Here is a 21,511-nt window from a genome sequence, read left to right as displayed (position 1 = left end):
CACTAACTGGGTGAAAGGTCAGACTGCTTTCACACACGTTCTCATTGGCTCCTCGACTGCCCATGCAAATGTGGCCCATGGTGTGATCCAATCGCCCGAATGAAACAGGAAATAGGGTCACTGTCACACGAGTTGTATGTTGACAAATAGACAAGTAGTGAAACAAAGGTCATGGAGTGCAAAGTACAGTTACAACTAATTGGTGACAGTGCAAATAAACACAGGGAATCAGAGCTAAAGTCGTAGCTGTAGCTCACAGAAGCATTCACAAGTATTCACAATCATATCTTTGTGAGAGATCTTATGGATCTAATTCTTATTACACACTGGCAAATAGAGCACGGAAACTTGGCTGCAGTGTCACACAGCATCACCCCATATACTGTACCCATGCAGGTATCTGGTTACTGAGCATGGGCTCAACAGCACAAAAGACCACGAGGCATAGCTATCTGTCTAACAACCCCTCCTACATTATGTTTAAAACTGAGGGCCCTCTCCTCTCACCTGTGGCTCTACCAGGGCACTGATAATGGGCATCCTTTGGGTCGCCATTAAAATGACTTATTGAACTTGCAAAAAGAGCCGGGGCCGGATTACTCCTGCACGCCGTCTCTCTCTCTCCTTCCCCCTGGTGGCCCGGGCTCCGGCACACTCTTATCCAGCTCCTCAGCTGCACTCCTTAAAATAGACTTGATGAGGCTTCACCAGCGGGCCCCGAGGTCAGCGGTGAACTGTCCTGAAATCCCCTCCTCAGGCAGCCACGGCCCGGAGCAGAGCGGAGCGGAGCTGCGGCTCTAGCGATCCGTCTGCACATCGCAGCTCTCAGCAGAACTCCTTTCAACAAGCCAGCAAATACTTGATCTTATCGATCCATTATGATAAGAGAGATGTCAGATTTATGCTATTACATGAGCCATATGATTTTAGTTACATATGGGTGCCTAATGTGAGTGAATATGACTTGTGTATAAGAGATGTGACCGTGTTGCGGCTTATCGTCAAATGGATGACGTGCTCCTACAAATTACAAATTATTAGTGAAGCTGAACATCAGATGACACCATAGCATGAGCTGAATGAGAGTGGCTCGTCTCTGTCTGTGGGTGTCAGGACTTCAGTGTAATACAGAGGACAGCCGTGGTAGCCTACTCCGCCCAGAATAGGCTACCAGCAGATCTGGAGGAAGGTTAAAGGGTCAGAAATAACGCACAGCCTTCCTCATTCCTCAGCTCTCCTAAGTGCCTGAGCCTAACCACTTAACTTGATTGCATAGAGATCCACAATGCAGTTTACGGGACATTTCTACTGCTGTCTTTTCTATAAAGACTGCACTCAGGGAAAAAAAGTCATAATTTCTTTTCGCTATAGTCAGTAGAGTAGGTTACTGTACTTACAGACATTCATCATCGTTATTCCAAGTTGTTTTGAAAATCAAAAGAATTTTGAAATTCTATCCTTTATTTTTTAAGGATATCTTAAGTATCAGGTGAATCAAGGACAATCTAATGTTCTCTCTCCCCAACATTAATATGGCATACAAAGCAGTAATCTTAGCAGCAGCAGTCGTCTCATTTTAAGATTGACAAAGCAGAGTTCTTAACTGGAAATGCTTGATCCCAGCACTTTTTCAACAGTCATCAGCTGAACATATTTTAGGATTGAGAAGTCTTAACAATAAGATGGGGCACTTTTTCCCAGCCACAAGGCCAATGTCCCCAGGAGGAAGTCAGACACAGACAGAAATGCACAGTCAGACTGCAGTATTTTTAAACAGGCAAGCAAGCAGACACCTTGAAATCTGTGTCTGTGTGCACAGGAGAGGGGGGAGTAAATACACTATTGTAACAGAGCATGAGATGTATCAGAGAAGACAGCGGCAGTGTGCCTGCGCATCACTTTGTCACAAAATGGCAGTTAATACGATGGGAGACGATGCAGGATGGAGATAACAAGGTTTGAAACAGAGGCCATTTATGCATGTCAAATAAACAGGCCCTTCACAATGTACATTTGTGATAATACTACTTCACCGGTCTTTCAAAAATATGACACATTGTCCAGGTTCAATTCAATGTCATTTTAATACATTCATACATTTTAAACCAAAAATGCATAATTTCTATAGTCAAATGTTGATTAGTTCACAACCATAATGGAAGTTGATGAGGTAGACAGTTCTAACACCCAGGCCTTCTAACATCAGTTACCTTTGTATGCACAGCAGATAAATCCATCTGTGAAGATTGTGAAAAGCAAATTGCATAAGTTATGTGCACATGACACTATCTACATACAAGACACATTCTAGGGGTCACAATGTTTTCAGTCGGACTCGTGGCTTCTCAACCCTTCCCAGAGGTTCTCCAGCCTTGTTAGGCCACTCAAGGCAGTGTGCTAACAACGGTATCATTTGGCCTCTTGTCTGTATAGTGCAAGTTCACAATTTTCATTTCAGAATCTTTGGTAAATATCTTTTCTACATGCCCTGTTGGTACCCTCTGATTATAGTTTAGCGCACAGACAACACTAAACATTCACATCCTGATTATTAAGTCCAAACGGGCCGAAACAATAAATAAGAATCCCTCAAAAAAGGACTGCTCTTCATTTTAAATAAAAGCCAAAAACAGGAAAGACAGGCTCTAAAAGAATGGTAAAAAGAAATCTTAGGTAGATTCTTTGTGACTTGGTAAAACAGAATGTTGAAACATGTAAGCATCTAGACATGTGGTTCAAAGTGACTCATCAGTAAAAATGCCAGTCCCCAAATGAGAAAAAAAGCTCAGATTAATATATTAATAGACACCTTTCACATGTAAAGATATCTTTTGCACATTTCAAAATGAAGATTTTGCTCTCGTCTCACCTAACCATGTTCTTCCTGTGTTAAGCTGATTAGTACTTTTCCCATGTTAAAAGCCCTACAGCGTTTTTGTCGAGACTTTTGTATACACAGTGGTACCAGGCTAAATCAGATCACATTAGTCACGCTGATTGGACACATTCAGAGGAAACGTTCTTCCCTTTTCAAGTGTGTAAAAGCAGGATGACTCATCTAAAAAAAAAAAAAAAAGGCGGAGAAATAAAAAAAGATAAAGACATTCTCCAAGTCTATGAACAAGGCTGTCACTGAAACTACATGACAACACATTCAGGCACAATGTGTGCTCGCTGTGAGCAGCACAAGAACACGGAGGCACAGACACGAAACATCAGGCTCGGAGAGACACGGCGGCACTCACAACACTGGCCATACAAGACCAGACACAAGACCAGACATGGTGCTATGGTGCTATTCCAATATGTAACAGAGCGTTTTGACTATTTCATATATCTAAGGCAGGAAGTTCATTGTTCAGTGTTCAGTTGCAGGTAGTGAGAGTTTCCAATAACACAGCAAAAGTGAAACATTGAGTCATATCAGTTGAAGACTCTGGTAGATGCCATATTATGAAGGCACAACGGTCAGACAATTGTATGTGAGGTCTGCAATGGTGACCTGATTTGACAGACAATAGGAGCCACTGTATCACTGTATTGTATGTGACGCTTTGTATAGAGCACTGGTAGTTACCCTGAACTACCCCCCGAACAAACGAAAAAAAAGTTCATGTGCATCTGGAGAAAAGAAAACCATGACGTTGTGTCTCTTCACAATTGACTCAATTGACTGAGCCTTTAAATGCAGGGGTGGTCTCCACGTGAATCCACTGTGGCCTTCAGCATGTCCTCTGTGAGTTTACCAAGCGTGTGAATGGGACATTCATTGTCATTGCTGCCGGCTTGAACTCCACAACATTCACTACAATTAAATTACTGATTGATCAAGTTCACTTCCAAGCAGGGGCAACAGAATATAAACCTGCATGATGATTCACTCACAAATAGCCATTGGGAGATTAAGAAAAGAGAACAGTCTTTGATGAGTCAGGACAGGAGATACAGAAACAATCTTGAACAATGTGCTTGGAAAGGCAAAAAAATGAACACTATGAGAGGAGCAAAGCAGTAGTAACAATTTTCTAGGAACAAAAAAACCCTGAGATGAAAAGTATATCCCATCAGAGACATACCAGAACCTGTGGACAGAGCCAGGTTTACAATCTTTCAATCTTTCTCACAGCATCTGTGTGAGTCCTTTTGGAGTTCATAGCAACAAAAAAAACATTAAATCATTAAAGAACTGTGAGCGTACCAAAAGGCAGCTCTCACAGAAATGTCTAATTGTCTCATTTCCAACGAGAGGCAAGTCTGAGCTAAATTTAGGCCAGGCATGAGGTCAGACACCTCACATGCGCCTGTGATGTACTGTAGGCCTTCCCTGTGTGCGGTGCAGTAGTGCAGTGCAGGGTGAAAGGTCACAGCCACGTCCATAGCCCAAAGGTTCTACACATCCACCTGCTTTTCGGGTCGGCCTGCAGTCCACTGACAGAACCACTGGCCTGGTGGAGATGAAGCAGGACGCTCCCCCGTGGTCTCTCCACCTGTCTCTCTCGTGCGGGGGGTCAGATGTGGCGTCCGGTCAGGAAGTAGAGGGGCCGGTCCTCGCTACAGTTGGCCGTCTGGAACTCGTCGCGCAGGCGGAACTGCCACTCGTCCTCCAGCTCCAGACGCACGATGGTCTGCCTCAGGGAGCTGCGGTCCTGGCAAATCACGCAGAGCGTGGCCCCTACACAACCACACACGCAGGGTTAGCACTCAGTATACACACATACTGTATTAGCATATACAGCGTTAGCGTATACATATAGTCTTAGCTTAGCTTCCAGAATATATGCTGAGTCCTATTCAAGTTATCTTTTTGGGCTTTCAGCCATTACTTTACAGGAAAGTGAAGAAATTACAGGACAGTGAGTGGGGGAGAGAGATGGAGAGTGTGTTTGAGAAATAACCTCAGGCACTGAGCCTGTTTGTGGTATGGGCCGCCAAATGCTACCGCTATAGCTATGGCTCCCCCAGACAAATGAGTACTTACAACACACTACATATCCTCCATTTTATCCACTACGTACAGTATATAGCGCACACTGTGGTGAAGCACAGAATTCAACCTCAGACATAGGGGGAGGCGTGCTGGCAAGGAGGCTAAAGCCTATGGGTGCAAGGGTCTGTCAATAGCATGTCTGTCTTAAGGTGACGGGGCGTAAGGTTCACTCACTGCAGGTTATATCACTGAGGTTATATAATTTCAACCACACACACACACACACACACACACACATGTATACACACATATGCATTGTGAGAAACACATGTCGGTCTCGGTGCCATAGCACGACTTGATGTTTGTCCCCAGAACACGGGTGCTATTCTTCTCACCTTTCAGGAAGCGGAACTTCTTCAGGAGTCCGGACACCACGAACGAGTCGCACAGGTAGAGCAGCAGGCCGCTGAAGACCAGGCCCTGGTGGTCCAGGTTCACGGAGTGAGGCCGCGAGCTCACGTAGCACACCGACACCTGAACCGAAACAACCAAACACTCAGACTCAGCCTCAGCAAAGATCCAAAAGTGCTTTATAATGAAGGGGGGGGGACCACCAGGAGGCATTGACCGACCACCACAACATCACCACTCATGGAGACGTATGGTTGTGGGAAGCACTGAGTGGCCACTGGTCTCACCTCTGGGCCCAGGTTGAGGTAGCTGTCGATGGACAGCACGGGGTTGCTGGCGTTGTGCAGGGTCATGGGGAAGAGCCGGTGGCTGCAGCTCTGGAGGAACTTCTCCAGCAGGAACTGGGCCGGGGCGGCCAGAAGGGTGTGCTCACTGTCGGGGGCGCACACATACTGGGACGCGCTGATGGGCGTCGAGCTCTCCAGGCCCTGGAGACGAGACAGCAGGAGGGGAGGGGGTTAAGGAGGGAGGAATACATCTCACTTTCATTTCACATATGACCTTGATCAGATCAAATGTGAGGTATTATTATTATTGTATATAATGCATGATTTATTTATGACATTTTCAACATAGAAAAGAAAATACATGTACAGAAGTCCTCATACATATGGATGAAAAGAATATTCATTATGGGTGTTCACTTTGGAGAATCAGGTACTGACAAAGGAAAAGATATCACTATTGCTTATATATATATATATATATACTGTATATATCTCCAATATGGAACCTCACCATCAGTTTGGGTTTGATGAGGAAGTCTTTGTGGCCCCCGGTGGGGATGTGCTTCTTCATGAAGCTGAAATGGTTGAAGCGACAGACCAGGAGGCCGCTGCTGTTGGCCCTGAGATTGAAGTCCACCTCCTCACACGTGTACCTGAGGCAGAGCACAAGGTCAAGGTGGTGTTCAATCAAACCTGTTCACATGTACACACACACACTCTCTCCCTCCCACACATACATCTACTGTACATTCTTTCTCTCTCACATGCATACACACTCTCTCACACAACAAGCAAATCTGTTCGTACAGTCCCTCACACACACACATACACACACTCTCTCACACACACAGAAATCAGTTTGCATATACACACACTCTTTGTTTGACACAAATACAAGCAAATCAGTTTGTGGAGACACACTCAGCCCAAAACACAGGCGAATCTGCGTGCATTATGTAACTCACACCTGCGCATATGCACAGTCTTGCATTCGTCATTACCAATTCACACTTCAGGCATGAGACTCTTTTTGCAAGCAATCATTCCATATTTATTCCCTACCACTGATAGTGATGTATTCTAGGCAAAACAACTGCCTTGGCATCGTGCCACCTGTACCAACTGACCCAATGCTGCATATAACCCCCCCCCCCCCCCCCCCCACCCAGTAAAATAGCATGCAAAAATACCTGAACGAGGATACCCAAATATGCCCCCCATCCATTACTGTGCTCATGAAAATCGAGCCGCGAGCCTCACCGGTTGAGGTCGTACTGGACGTTCTGCGTCAGGTCCACGTTGAGCATGAGGAAGTCGTGCAGGTGGCAGCGGGAGAAGGGCGCGGCGGTGGGCCGCGAGGCCAGGCCGCTGCTCCACTTGCGCACGCCGCACGTGGCGTACGAGGAGATCTTGGGCGTGGTCTCCATGTGCCGCAGCACCATCTTCAGCGACACGTTGGTGACCTCGGGAGCGCTGCGTGGGAGAAACGCACCAGAGACCGGGGGGGGTGAGCTGAGACACTCACATGTAAACACACACACATACACATAAACACACACACACACACACACACACACACATACGCAGTGTATGGATGCAGCCTGCTCTGACCATAGGCTCTGCCTCTGACTGACATTGACCACAGGTCACGACCTGGTGAGATGCCTTTTGCTATTTTTGACCACCAATTTCATAAACTCTAACATCAGACAATTATTTCACACATTGGTGTGTTTTCAGAAGAAACAAACATATTCAGTGCATTCATTTACACTATACAACATTATATTACTATATTGATTTACTATTACATTGTTATTAATATATTGTGTGTGTGTGTGTGTGTGTGTGTGTGTGTGTGTCTCTGTGTCTGTGGCTACATGTATGCACTGCTGTGTTCTTAAAAATATGTCTGCTGTAAGGACTTATGTGTGCAATTGCATATATGTGCACACACACATACACACACACACACACACACACACATGAAGGCAGAGGAGGCGTGAGAAGGCATGTACTGTATGTATGTCCAGCATGTCCCTACCCGCTGCTGTCCTGCGCGTAGTGATGGGCATTCCACAGCACGCAGGAGTCGTCCATCATGACGATGAAGGGCCAGACGTCCTGCCTGCGCACCCCCTGCTCCTCCTGCCGGTTGCGCTCCAGCTCCAGGTTGTGGTAGGAGAGCTCCTTGATCATGAAGCGGGCCGCACCTGGGACACAGCAGCAAACACACAGTCAGACTCGCATGCCTTTACAGCAGATGAATACGGTCTAATATTGCTGAGCAGGGATATGTGAAACAGGTGATGATCCACGTGGTTATGGTAATGGTCTTCGGCAGCGACATACCAATAATACAATAGCTACATTTAACAGTAAACTATTAGTATTTAAAAGAAGGTAATACGACATTAAGGAGAATGGCAATATTAAACAACAATGTCAATTCAATCAATAGCCTAATGAAAATAACTAAATACTTTAGTACACAGGCAGTACATATGCACAACAGGCGAAGGAACTGACAATTTCACTGCATTCTTTACTTTAGTAATCATATGCATGTGACAAATACACCTCCTTGTATCCTTGTATCCTTGTAGTAACGCACAGTACATCACAACAGTACACACGGACAGATCTGCATGCCTCCATATGTCTATGCTGTCATATGCTATGCTGCCTTAATGACAACATGGCAGCAATCACAATATGGCAGATGTACCTGAACAAGACTACTACTTGATAGACAACCCTGGGCATATGGTCCAATGAATAATCCTGTACAGTACACAGGTATATGAAAAAGGTCCTATCAGAGTCCAGTGAATTACGCAGAGGTATTTTCACAGGGGGCATGTTCAACCTGCCCCTGTACTGCATGCGTACACCGACCAACGGGTCTCTGGTATGATGGCGAGGTGGCGAGGTGGACACTCACCCACTCCGGAGCTGTTGAACATGGCGGGCAGCACGAGCAGGATGTGGTTGGGCCAGTACTTCCTGTAGAGGGGCATCTCGTACTGCCTGACCACCAGGATGTGCAGGTGCTCGGCGCCCTCCATGGCGTGGTAGATGTTCAGCAGGCCGTGCTCCTGGCGGCCCGTGGTGGGCGTGAAGATGGGGCTCTTCAGGCCGTGGTCCTGCCGCACAAAAAACACACAAAAAACAACAAAGTGAACAAAATATAATAGAAAATATACCATAATAAAACAACAATAAAAACATAGAGAGAATATCATCACAATGCTAAGTGGAGACAGGAATAAGCAACTATTCAGAAAATGCAAATGGAAGACTATTTGACTAAACTTGGCTTAAGACAAATGCTCCTATGAAAATGTGCCATTCGTGAAACACCTGCACAACAGTGACCCCTATTTGTTGGATGTGAACTCTGAGAGTAGAGTCCTGCTGTGGCCTGCAGTGTGGTGCACGGGTTCAGTGATGGCCAGGGGGCGCTAGAGGAGAGGAGAGGAGAGGACGCCCACGCGTGGCTCTGCTGAGCGCTCACCTTGTCGGACAGCAGGGGCAGGCGCATGCTCTCCAGGTGGCTGCCCTCCTGGCTGAAGATGAAGTGTCCCTCCTTGGCCTTGGGGATGATGAAGTGCAGCTGCACCTCCTCGCCCAGCATGGAGGAGCAGAAGGTGAAGGCGTGGAAGGTGCACTCGGAGAGCTGGGGGGCGGGGGGGGCAGAGAAAGACACACACACACACACACACACACACACACACGCACACACACACACGCACACATACACACATGCGCACACACATACAGACACACACACACAAATATGTCAGTTCCAACACTCACAGCAGCAGACTTGGCAGCACAGGCTCAAGGTAGCGTGATGTCCGATGTCCCCTACTGGCAGTAATGCAGTTGCAATAAAGGCGCTCACCTGGGTGGCCGGGCTGGCCTCACAGTAGTGGTGGCAGTGCTCACAGTGGTGAAAGGCATTGTGGGCCGCGTAGGTGCTTAGTCGGATGGACACCGTGTCCCTTTTGGCAGGAGCATCGCTCACAGCTTCGGTTTTCAACCCTGCGCACAAACACAAACAGCACGTGCGTGTCATTACAAGGGACCAAGCCTTTGTGCCGTCGGTTATGGAACAATGCAAAACATGGATCATATCAAATAGGCTGATGTTTGCTTATGGTATTTTGTTTGCTCTGCACCAAAGTGAACTGACAAACTGATGTCCTTGTGATTTTGTGACACGCATGTAAAAGGACTCATCTCTGTTTACGGCACCATGACATCCAGCTATTTGCAATTACCTGTTGATGTTGATGTTGATGTTTTGGCCATTTTCTTGGAATGCAAAGGGCTGGAGAGTCTGAACTTGGGGTCGCGGGGGACGGGGTCAAAGGGCATTTTCCGGATCTCCTCCACGTCCGGCCACCGGGTGACGGTGGTGGGCGTTTGGTCGGAGGGCTCGGCCAGGTCCTCCTCCAGGTCCTCCTCGTCGTACACGTCCACCTCCAGCAGGCGGATCAGCATGCGGAACAGGATCCTCAGGAACTGCAGGTACGCTCCCGTCTTCCCCACCTACAGGGGACAACAAAACCAATCAGAACACAAATACAGGACAGTCAGGAGGTACTACAACATCCACATCCAGGAGGTGAAGGAGTTGAAGCCAGCAATGGCAACATTTTGTTTTTTTTAACTGGGAACTAGAAGTTTCTAGAAATAAAAATACAAAAGATATAAACAGAAAATGATATTTCAGTCTTTCACCGTAATGGTGAGTGAGACAGAGAAGGCGCCTTGGTGCTGAATTCTAGGCATGGCCGCTACATCAGCTAGAACACCAGGGGGCAGTCACAGTCCGGCGGCGAGGCGCTCACCTGCGGCGGTCCGCTCAGGAGCAGGCGTCTGGGGTGGGGGGCGGCGGGGCCCTCGGAGTCGGCGTGGTGCTTGCGGGCGCGGGTCCACTGGCGGTAGTAGAGCGACTGCTCGGCGGCGCTGGCGCGCTGGGGCAGGGGCGGGCGCAGGGGGCTGCTCCACACCATGTCGGCGTGGGGGAGCAGCGCCGCCGAGCTGGGGTGGTCGCGGGCGCCCGGCGCCAGGAGCGCGTACGCCGCCCGCGAGAGCACGGCCGTGCGCGGGTACAGGTGGCTGTGGCCGGCCGCGCGCCACTGGGGCTGCGTGGACTGGCTGGGCCGCTGCGTGGCCGACGAGGACGACGGCGAGGAGGACGAGGAGGAGGACGAGGAGGAGGCGGAGGAGGAGCAGAAGGAGCGGGCGCTCGTGGACGGGCCCTGGAGCGAGTCGCACTCCTGCTTGACCCGCCGCGGCGAGCAGCTGGCCTCCTCGGTGCCGCTGCTGCCCGTCTCGGTCAGCGAGGACGAGCGCGAGGAGACGGAGGCCTTCTGGGAGGTGTCGGGCATGCCAGAGGAGCTCACCCCGTTCTCCGTCAGAGAGCCTGAGAGACAAGCGCACAGTTGAACAAAGAAAGAGGGGTCAGTCTATGGTCAGTGCCTTTCCAAGGTGGCCAGATCTGTGCCGCAATATCATGACTCATTATAATATATGTTTTTTAATAATACATTTTATTCATAATACACTTTACATCAAATCAATGATCTCAAGGTGCTACACTGCACCAAAAAGGATAAAAGAAATATCATAGAAGAATTTAAAACTAGCATATTACAATAAGCTAAAAAACAGCATATTGAACAGATAAAATGTCTTAAGGCTAAAGCTAGAGACTTTTCTAAAAAGATGAGTTTTCATCTTTTGGAGGCATCGGTTCTAGCCGATGGTCGGTCCACTCACCCGAGGCCCTGGTGACGGCGCTGCCGTTGCTGTGGGGTCTCTCCAGGTCCATGTGTGTGTCGTCGGCGGGGCCGGAGCCCTTCTCCTCCTCCGGCTGCTCCTCGGGGAACCTCCTCCGGGGCTCCGGCACCACGCCCTTGGTCACGTAGGTGCAGGCCAGACCCACCTCCTGCTCCAGGGCAGTGCGGGTCAGGTAGCTGGAGTCGATCAGGCGCAGGTCGCAGTACTTCAGGGATCTGCCGTCAGAACATATCGAGTCAACTCTCCATTTGACACCTCCATCACAGGGGACCATGTTTCTGAACAACACTTGTTCTCTCAATCTTACAATAACATACTATACTGATCTTACAATAGCATATTGAATGTACTGTATGTTGTTATGTCTGTTTTATTATATGCACTGTAAACCACTTTGTGATTTTATCTATGAAAAGCGCTACCATAATTTCCCGACTATTAGCCACGGCTTATACATTGATTTTGCAAAATTTCTTCAGCTATGAGGTTAATACAGGGGGGCAGTTAATATGATATTGCTTCTTTTAACTTGCATAAAACACTGTCCTGCGGCTTATACACAGTGCGGGAAATTACTGTATACAAGTAAAATACTTACTTACTTATAACATACTGTATGTTCTAAGTGTGTATAGAGTAACACTTCTGAGACACAAAGACACATTAAAGAAGCGTGCCGGGCCAGCGAGTGTGAGGGGTTATCACTACAGTACAGTGGACAGAGTCGTGGTCAGCACCTGGGGAAAGTCTCTCCTAGGGGGTCTTTTCCTGTGAGGATGACGATGCAAGGCAGGCCCTCCAGGTCTTCGTACGTCTGGGGCACCCAGTCCTCGTTCCTGCAGCCGCGCCAGGCCTGCCAGACAACACAACAGCACAGTCAGCCACGTCCACATCGCTCAAATGTGAAGCACATCATCATCTAGTTAACGGATCACGGAAAATCCACCGGAGAATCCTACGAGGAATCTGAGCAGTCTGAATCAGCTGCTTTTTTTTATAGGGCTTCGGAAAAAACATCGGTAATGACTTTACAGGGCAATTCTGTCCTTCAATTGGAAAAGTAACTTGATACACAAACGAGCACAAGAACACAGCCTGGATGTGTGTCTGCCCTCACTGGCCTCCCCTTCACCACTCCTTCCCTCCATCTCCTCCCTCCCTCCCTCCATCTCTCCCTCTCTCTCTCCTTCTCTCCCTCCCTCCTTCTCTCTCCCTCTGTCCCTCCCTCCCTCCATCTCTCCCTCCCTCCCTCTCTCTCCCTCCATCTCTCCCTCCCTCCCTTCTTCTCTCCCTCCATCTCTACCTCCCTCCATCTCTCCCTCCTTCTCTCCCTCCCTCCCTCCCTCGCTCCCGTGCCCTCTCTCTCCCTCCGTCCCTCCCTCCCTCCCTCCCTCCATCTCTCTCTCCCTCCGTCCCTCCCTCCCTCTCTCCCTCCCTCCCTCCGTCCCTCCCTCCCTCTCTCCCTCCCTCCCTCCCTCCCTCGCTCCCGTGCCCTCTCTCACCCGGAGGCGGTTGCAGAAGTGGCGCGGCAGGCTGAGCTCGGCGGCGGGGCTGCCCAGGAGCACGGCGAAGCGGTACTGCAGGCCCAGGCGGTCGCGGGCCTCCTCCAGGCGCTCGCGCGCCAGCATGGCCAGCTGCAGCGAGGGCACGCGCACCAGGAGCATGTGGCCGCGGCCCGACGCCCCGCGCCCGGGCCCGCTGATCAGGTCCTCCACCATGGTCAGCGTCTCGGGCGTGACGTGGTCGCGCAGCGGCGGCGCCACCGTCAGCGCCATCATGGCCTCCGTGTACTGCTGGATGAGCAGGTAGCTGCGGATCACCATGCTGTGCAGGTGGGGGTGCCTGTGAGGATGACCCGAGATGACACGAGACGAGCGGTCAGTCAGCTGGTCAAGACACCTGGTCTATTACTGAAGCATACCAACTTGATGACCACACAGTGCATTGTTAATGCATCAAACACACAGTGCCACAACAATAATTACTTAACGACCTCAGTCATGCAAAATCACGCCACATGTGATTCGTATCGTGTAAGTCGTAAAAGCCTTTGATCGAAGACCTTTACCCCCTGCGGTGCCTCACCTGTCCAGTAATGTGTTCACCATCCTCTCGAAGGCGTCATCACAGCGGAGAATGGGGCTGGCCACGCCCCACTGCAGGGAGCTGCTGTAGTCACTCAGGCCGAAGTACACCAGGTCTTTGGGAGAAGGATCACCCTGACAGCAGCAACAGAAGCACTCGTATTAGATTAGATTAGATTTGATTCGATTTTATTGTCATTGTGCAGAGTACAAAGTACAAAGACACCGGAAGTATCAATGGACTGGATACTGTTGCAACTGCAGCTTTATGTACTATTGTAATAAAGTATATGGCCCTTGCACATCAGTGAGCCATAAATATTCCTTAGATTTGTGGCTATTTGTTTCTAATCTCATTGGAACATCATTCATTAAGTCATTCATGATTCTTTTTTTTTAAATGGTAAGCAGACCTGACAGGCAATATGAATGTACGCCACTAGGGTGTGCTAAACATCAGCTCCAGCCACTCCGTCATCACTGATGACTGACCAGGGGCCATTTTCACTCCCCTCTCACCCTATTACAACACACCATTCAAGACAGACACACCACCACACTGGTCCAGGATAAGTGCCCGACCAGTCGTGCGACTCACCAGGGTGTCGCGGCTGGGCCAGTGCACCTCGTTGTGGAGGCTGATGCGGGACTGGCGCGTCTGCAGCGTGTGGGGGAAGCAGCTGACCTGCAGCACCAGCAGGTTGACCGCCTCCAGCACCTCCTGGCAGTTGACCACGCGGTCGGCCAGGCCTTGCAGCTCGCCATGGCACACCGAGCCAGAGAGGGCGCTAGAGAGACAGAAAGTACCAGCGGGGGGTTAGTGTGGGTAAGTCATGGCCACAGAATATCAGAGAATATGGCCTTCTGTACAACAAAGTGACTTAAATCAGTCAATATTTACTACATAGGGACAGTATGTCTTCAACGGTATCTTTGTCCAGTGTCTCACCTGGTGAGGTCGACGTGAGAGTTGTCATGGATGAGGACGAACAGGGTGTAGGGATTCAGTTTCACTTTCCTCATGAAGGCCTCCATTTTAGCGTGAACGTCGGCGTCCAGTCGCACCACATACTTGTCTGATTTGAGAAGCGCAGACGCAGCGTCCTCCATGCCGAGGTCCACCAAAACACCTGGAAAAAAAAAAAAAACACAGACCCCATTCAGCACATGTGGGAACTCACGTTCTGACCACTCTCACTCAAGACTCAAGAGTGACCCCTGACGTTCAGCTCTGGAGCTGACCTCAGAGAAGGCGTCCGCAACCTGATTGTCTGATGCGCTGGGCGGTCTGGTGCACGAGGACGTGGTCAGAGGGGGGTAGAGATAGAGAGAGAGAGAGGGTAAAGAAGGTGAAGAAAAGGAGAGAAAGAGAGAGAGAGAGAGAGAGAGAGAGAGAGAGAGAGAGAGAGAGAGAGAGAGGGTAAAGAGGGTGAAGACCCGGTCTGACCTGATTGTCTGATGCGCTGGGCGGTCTGGTGCACGAGGACGTGGGAGGGGGGCACCAGCACCAGGAAGTCCACCTTGCAGAAGCGGCCCAGGTCCAGGCTCTGGCTGCCCGAGTCGGCGATGGAGCAGACCTGGGAGAGGAGGCTGCGCGCCACGCTCAGCTGAGGGGGGTAGATCTGGAACACCTCGTTCAGCAGGTCTGGCCAAAACAACAAGGCCACAGTAACGTCAGCACACACCCACACACACAAACCCACACACACACAGCCACATACAGGGCTGAGGCTAGGCAGTCAGCACTTTCCAAACAAACTAGCAGCATCAGCTGCCTGCTCACCAAACAAACTTTTTTTTAAGTCAAACTACAAAACAGAAATGCTTCAAAGAAACAACATGCAGCTCGCAGTCTGACCTGCTTTTGAGGCTGGCACCATAGCCACCGCCTCCTGTGTGTGGACGTAGTCTGTGACGTCTCCCTGGAAGGGCTGGATGACCTGCTCCTTACGCCGCCGCTGGTACTTCATCAGTTGCTTCTCCAGGTTGTCTCCTACAGAAGACACATTGTCATTTTCCACGCAGCACAGCGACTACCGTGAGGAACATTGTCTGAACGTTGTGTGCTTGCTGTGGCGAGGTTTGACCTCGGCGTTAAAGTGTGGCGTACTGACCTAGAGAGGTGCTCTGGAAGTGTGCGGCCAGGCCGCTGACTTTGCCGGTGATGAGCTCGTAGCTGATCTCCTTGAGGAACTCGTTGGTGGTGAGCATGCCCTCAGCCAGCGCTCGCGCTTGGTACTTTCCTGAGAAACGCACCAAAATCAAAGGTTTACTTTTAACAGGCTCCAAATACACCCAGTATTTAGACTGATCAGCATGCCTATCCCTCAGTCTACTGAATCTCAGTTGAATCCCAATTGTAATGCAACAACGCCACCAACACTAAAGCCCTTGTATCAATTCAATTACTTTAGTTGCTCAAAGGCACTTTATGCTACAGCTGAAGGACACTTAAGCTGCATGGATTAAGCCTAGTTATAGGCTAAAAGAGAACTTCAATGAAAATGTTCACTGGAAAGAGAGTTTAGTGAGACTAAGAGACTAGGCTTAATCCATGTATGGGAAACCAGCGATCAAAGATGGCCCTCAAATACACGTTGCATTAATATGTAAGTAAAATAAACACATGACTTGTTACTAGTAGAGTCCCAGGTTCCGTGGAGAACCCTACTTACCAAGCACAAGAACACAGAACTCGTTGCCGCTCATCTTGGAGGCACAGATGATCACCACGTAGTTGGGCAGGCACTGCGGGTGCGGGCCCTCGCTCAGGGTCCGCAGGGACTCGGAGATGCCCTCGCCCAGGGACTTCTGGGTGACCAGGACCTGCAGGGTGCCTCCAGAGACGCTGGCCTCCACGCGGGCCAGCCAGGGCAACTGGGCCGGGGACACGGGGGGACCGGGCGGCCCACACAGCATGGCCTTCAGCACGATCTGCTCAAACTCCTCGCGCAGCGGGATCACCTCTGGGCCTGGGATGGGGGGGGGGAGGGAGGAAGAGAGAGAGAGAGAGAGAGGGGGGGTAGAGATAGAGAGAGAGAGAGGGTAAAGAGGGTGAAGAAAAGGAGAGAGGGAGAGAGACAGAAAAAAAGAGAGACCAGTTAGTGACAGAAGATACAACCCACACAGTGTTTTGTCTTGACCAGGAGGAAATGAGTTCTTGGAACAAAAACAAGCCCTTTTCCACAAACTGCTTGTGTGACCTTGGCCAGATTTAGACTCACAAAGATATATGATGTTTACAAGGCCACAGAACACCTCACTGCACCTCATCTTAGACTCAACACTTGACTTGTGCAAACATAATGATTATGATGGTCATGCACCTTGAGCCAACTAAGAACTCATACATCTTAAGGTCTGCTTTCCATGTTGTGTAAATGTGTTAAATGTGTAGCTATATGCAGAGCCGGCGTGTAGTGTTTGTTACGACTTGTTTGAGTCGATAAAGGTACTGTAATGCACGTGCAAGAAAAATATAGAGTATTATTAGGGCTAGATGTTAGTGGCTGAGTTACAGATCAGACCATTATCACATGCAAGCAGTTATACTACATTAAAACATATGGATTTTCAACAGTGTACAGCAGGATATAATAAACTGACATTATGCAGAAAGCAAAATCATTATATTCCCTGTGAAGTTGAGATGTCTGTTGAAAGTGACTACATGATGATCCTGATCATCTAGCTGATGGATGATCAATCAGGCCACAAAGGGGTTATTTTTATTTCTGCAGTAGTCTGCTGGACTTTAGCCTTTTTGCTCTCTATACTACTAGAGTTCAGAGAGGGGAACAGAGGTGAGTGGACTGACCTCCAGTCCACTGTTAGCCCTCCCATGTCAGTGGGACTGGTGTTATTCACCTACGCAGGTAACTTTCTAGTTAAGTGGCAGAAGCTTCGGCTCGGCCCCCTCGTTAGACTTGGCAGGGCGCAGTGTTTGCTACGGCTTATTTACCTAGACGGGCAAGGTACTGCAAGGTGAGCAGGGCCATGGTTTCCACGGTGAGGAGCTGGCTGCTGGTCATGCCCAGGTTTTCCAGGGTCTTCTCAGGCAGCTGGCTGCCCTTATAGCAGCTCACCAGCAGGGGGCTCACCACGATGTCTCCCACGTTGCCATAGAAATATGGTAAAGTGCCTTGGCCTGAGAGAGAAACAACATGAGAACTCGTCTATACATGTGCTGCTCAAATGTGTATCTTTAGATCTCCGTAAATTGCTGTGACATCAGTAATCAAAGAATGATTACTTTTATGATCATGTTCTTCAATAAGACACTTTTATCCAAAGCACTACTACAGTAAAAAAAAATTATGTTTTATTAGTGTGTGTGTTGATGTAGGGTTCAATTTTGAGCTCCCTACCGATGAGGATGACGGGCCGGACTCCAGAGATGTTGAGCAGGTTGTCAGGGACGATGACTGTCTCTCCTACTGTGACTGGCTGTGGCTGGATCAGTGCAGACACAGATGGAGACTGGGGACTAGACAGTGCCAACAGAGCGCCTGCAGAGACATAGTGAGAGAGAGAGAGAGAGAGAGAGAGAGAGGAATGGAATATCAATATAGGAGAAAGATGGAAACCTGGGGACACGCTGACAGACAGAGCTAACATGAAATGCGAATGTTTGCCTTCCATCCAGTATACTCCAGGAGATGCTGCCTCCTTTCTGTCTGTGTAACATCAGCATGTCCTGAGCTCCACAGATGACTATTGTGTCACCTATTGCCTTGCCCTCTGCTCCTTAATCCATTCACTCAGCCAGGGTGAACTCTGACCCCCCATGCCTTTGTAACACCACATACTCCGGCCTGGGAGAAAATGTCAAAGTCCTCTCTCCGTGTCATCAATGAGAGAGACGAATGTGTTCAATCAAATTCAAGGCCAGGTGAGCGGCAGAGCTCTATAGAAATTCACAGACAGTGCCTGAGTTTCCCCCCACTCTCTCTATCTCCCATTCCCCCCCTTTAGCCTCACCAGGCACTCCACAAAGATCTAGATCACTTCCACCTAGGGATGTAACGGTATGAAAATTTAACCCCACGGTTATAGTGACCAAAATTATCACGGTTTTCGGTATTATCGCGGTTTTAAAAATTGTGTGTACAATATGTTAAGAAAGCGCTGATGGGTGTAGACAAGCTGAAATATTTTAGTTTAAAAAAGTGTGACAGTGTTTATTACATTAAAAATATAAGCAAACCCTTATTGCCTTCAGCAGGATACCGATCATTCACAGCAGTGGCAATCCTAGTCTCTGCTCAACACACACAGAAAATGGCTTGTCTTGTTTCTATAGCATATTTTGAATTCATAAACTTTATATATTTTGCTAATAGTTTAGAATATGTTAGGATCTGCATAATTACTTATAGCTGAACATATTCAGTAATTTGAATACTTCATATTGATTTTTAAACTATTACACTTGTCTTTAATGGCTTTAATGTTGTGTAGGTCTAATTGAGAGCCTGTCACTTTAAGAGATACGTGAAGTAGGCTAATTATATTAACCTTCATTCGGTTTTAAGAAAGTAGTCACGCATAGTTCAAGGATATCCGTTTTCATTGAATAAAATTAATGTTCAAAAAATTAACAAGTCAAAGAAAATATTGCTGGGATCATAGAAAAGATAAGTGTCTTGCAATGTTAACTTCTATGATTTTGGTGAGCTCTGCTACTGTAGCCTACATTAATGATAGACGTGACGCGTGAGCTAACGGGATAGTTACCTTGATGGAACTCTCTCAAGATGTAAAAGTTTGCCATAGGCTGTGTAGCTTTTTTCGGAAATTGAACTAAACACTACAGTAGGGGAGAGCAGGGTCAATTGAAACACTTTTCAGTTTAACGTCTTTTTCAAAACAGGTGAAAGGGATACAAATAATGTTGTCATATGATCAACAACTCACATGTGTCCTCTCTTAGTTACCAGTGTAATTTCATATACACCTTGAGTGATCGCGTTGTTTTTTAACTTTGAACGTAAGTTGTCATTTGTTTCAATTGACCCACCCAGTCGGGTCAATTGAAACACATGTGCGGGACGAATGAAACAGCATATTGTAAACAGAAACCATTGACTTTACTCTAGTTTTTATGAAACATACCTAACAACATACTTCTGTACTTGTCATGGCTAAAATTTCACCTGATTCTTCAAAATATAAGTAGGTCAAAAAATGTATTTTTCCGTGTGCGTCAATGTCGAGATACGCGTTTCGATTAAACTCACATTTCTTCATTTTATACCATGCTGATGACTACATTTCCATCTAATTTACTTATTTCCCGTTGTAAGCCTTGTTGAGGGATTCACAATTGATCTTCCTCTTTTATTTTGAAACATTTTTTTTTTTTTTGCATTGATAGTTCGGGACGATTGAAACAACTGTTTCAATCGTCCCGACAGTGCTAACTAACACTTAAACATATTTTGCTTCTAAACCTCAAAATGCTGACATTTAACACTTTCAGACATGTTTAAGTAATGATTCATCTCTCGTATGGTCATGTGATCATTGCATGAAACGATAAACACGAGTTGTGATCACAAAAAAATTACCGCACATAAGATTTTACTTGCCGGTGTCAAAAACAGGTTTGCGGGGATAACGTTGGAATTCGAAGACGTCATGGCACGAGATTTCCCGTGGTTGGCAAGTCTTGTGTGTTGAACAAACTGACGACATATGACATTTCAGATGTGCATGGTTTTCGAGGAAATCGCTGTGTTACTTTCGTCCCACGTTTCAATCGACCCGGCTCTCCCCTAGGCCTAAATGAACTACATTCCATAGCCAACTGTAGGTAGGTTACCGTGGCATTGTGCTCACTTTTGCCTTGGTTGGAAATGTTGGCTGCTTAACTTATGATTTGGAGTTTGGTATATCTGTTTTATCCAATGAGTGACACCCAGCGCTCAACATAAAACTTCACGGCATTCTCCTGATAACGTTAGTGGAATAGCCTAGATTTAATGTGAACGTGTAGGCCTACATAAAAAGACGCAGAGTGGCTACATTATACAGCGCACGTCTTGGGGTGAAAATGTTGCGCCCTTTAAAAGCAGGTGTAGCCTTATCCGAATCATGGTTAAATCCATCAATTACACAACAGAATTAGTAAGGTAAAGTTTGTTTCATAGTTGCCTTCAGCTTGAGTCTAAAGCAGGCTCGGATGAAGCTGGGAGGAATTAAACACGCGGTTACCACATCGTAGTAGGCTATCAACCGTGATAATAATGATATTCGAAATGAACACGGTAATTGTTATCATCAACATTTTTATCATGGTTTACCGTCACACCGGTAATCGTTACATCCCTACTTCCACCCACCCAGCCATACATCAGTGACCTTCCAGACTGATGAAGCATCGCCACCGCAACATTCAAACATTCCCTTTGCAGAGGGCACACAAGCAGCAAGCAGTGCACAGCTGCTTTCAGATGAAGCATCCTGATGTGTTATCTAACCATATTCCACATGCTTGGCAGCTTTGATTCGAAAAAGGTTAACTGAGGCATACATGTGGCTATGTGAGTACTAGGCTCCCTATTTTCCAGCAACAGACAATCACAACAAAGCTATTTGAAGGTTGAATTAGCTGTTTTCTTCTCAAAATACAAACACACATCAATATTTGATGAAACTATGACCATATCAGAACAGTAAAACATGTTTTCCAGTATTCCTGCACTACTTTGTAATTATCTGAGTGCGAGTTCCTTTTTTAGTGCTTTAATAATGGCACAATTATGTAATTGCACAAACACATAATGCATCGGGATCTTAGGAAACACTGTTTTTACACTATACCTTGAGAACTGTGTAATTGCTGCATATTTAGAAATATTTTGATTTGCGCTGAGGTAATTTGCGCAACAGCTCTTCCTTCTCACCTGGAGTGCACGCGAGGGGCCTGATGGCGGGGACTGGCATGGCCGTGGAGGGGACGGGCACCACTGTGGACGAAGGGTGCC

At 47.8% G+C, this 21,511-nt stretch overlaps 1 protein-coding gene across 3 annotated transcripts in view; it reads right to left on the bottom strand.

Annotated features, from left to right (window-relative positions):
* Nucleotides 1-2,065: 2,065 nt before the first annotated feature.
* greb1l (GREB1 like retinoic acid receptor coactivator) overlaps nt 2,066-21,511 on the bottom strand; it is a 44,176-nt gene continuing 24,730 nt past the window's right edge. For 2 of the 3 annotated variants that reach the window (XM_062529916.1, XM_062529906.1), the window contains exons 10-33: nt 21,431-21,511; nt 17,891-18,031; nt 17,485-17,670; nt 16,199-16,495; nt 15,638-15,766; nt 15,382-15,516; nt 14,971-15,168; nt 14,473-14,653; nt 14,122-14,311; nt 13,525-13,658; nt 12,942-13,281; nt 12,177-12,292; nt 11,419-11,654; nt 10,485-11,062; nt 9,912-10,182; nt 9,533-9,672; nt 9,143-9,304; nt 8,570-8,771; nt 7,670-7,838; nt 6,886-7,098; nt 6,137-6,278; nt 5,626-5,826; nt 5,323-5,461; nt 2,066-4,672 (exon numbers count right to left, since the gene is read on the bottom strand). The exon at nt 21,431-21,511 is cut by the window's right edge and continues 48 nt beyond it. In XM_062529916.1, coding sequence (XP_062385900.1) covers nt 4,509-4,672; nt 5,323-5,461; nt 5,626-5,826; nt 6,137-6,278; nt 6,886-7,098; nt 7,670-7,838; nt 8,570-8,771; nt 9,143-9,304; nt 9,533-9,672; nt 9,912-10,182; nt 10,485-11,062; nt 11,419-11,654; nt 12,177-12,292; nt 12,942-13,281; nt 13,525-13,658; nt 14,122-14,311; nt 14,473-14,653; nt 14,971-15,168; nt 15,382-15,516; nt 15,638-15,766; nt 16,199-16,495; nt 17,485-17,670; nt 17,891-18,031; nt 21,431-21,511 — 4,745 coding nt within the window. In that variant the 3' untranslated portion in view covers nt 2,066-4,508. Of the gene's footprint in view, nt 4,673-5,322; nt 5,462-5,625; nt 5,827-6,136; nt 6,279-6,885; nt 7,099-7,669; nt 7,839-8,569; nt 8,772-9,142; nt 9,305-9,532; nt 9,676-9,911; nt 10,183-10,484; nt 11,063-11,418; nt 11,655-12,176; nt 12,293-12,941; nt 13,282-13,524; nt 13,659-14,121; nt 14,312-14,472; nt 14,654-14,970; nt 15,169-15,381; nt 15,517-15,637; nt 15,767-16,198; nt 16,496-17,484; nt 17,671-17,890; nt 18,032-21,430 lie in introns of all 3 variants that reach the window. The other variant, XM_062529926.1, reaches the window with a different exon arrangement.

The sequence above is a fragment of the Sardina pilchardus genome, chromosome 2 (genome assembly GCF_963854185.1).
Source record: "Sardina pilchardus chromosome 2, fSarPil1.1, whole genome shotgun sequence".
Lineage (NCBI taxonomy): Eukaryota > Metazoa > Chordata > Actinopteri > Clupeiformes > Clupeidae > Sardina > Sardina pilchardus.
Note: the sequence above shows the minus strand (reverse complement) of the source record. Positions and strands in the feature narration are given on the sequence as shown.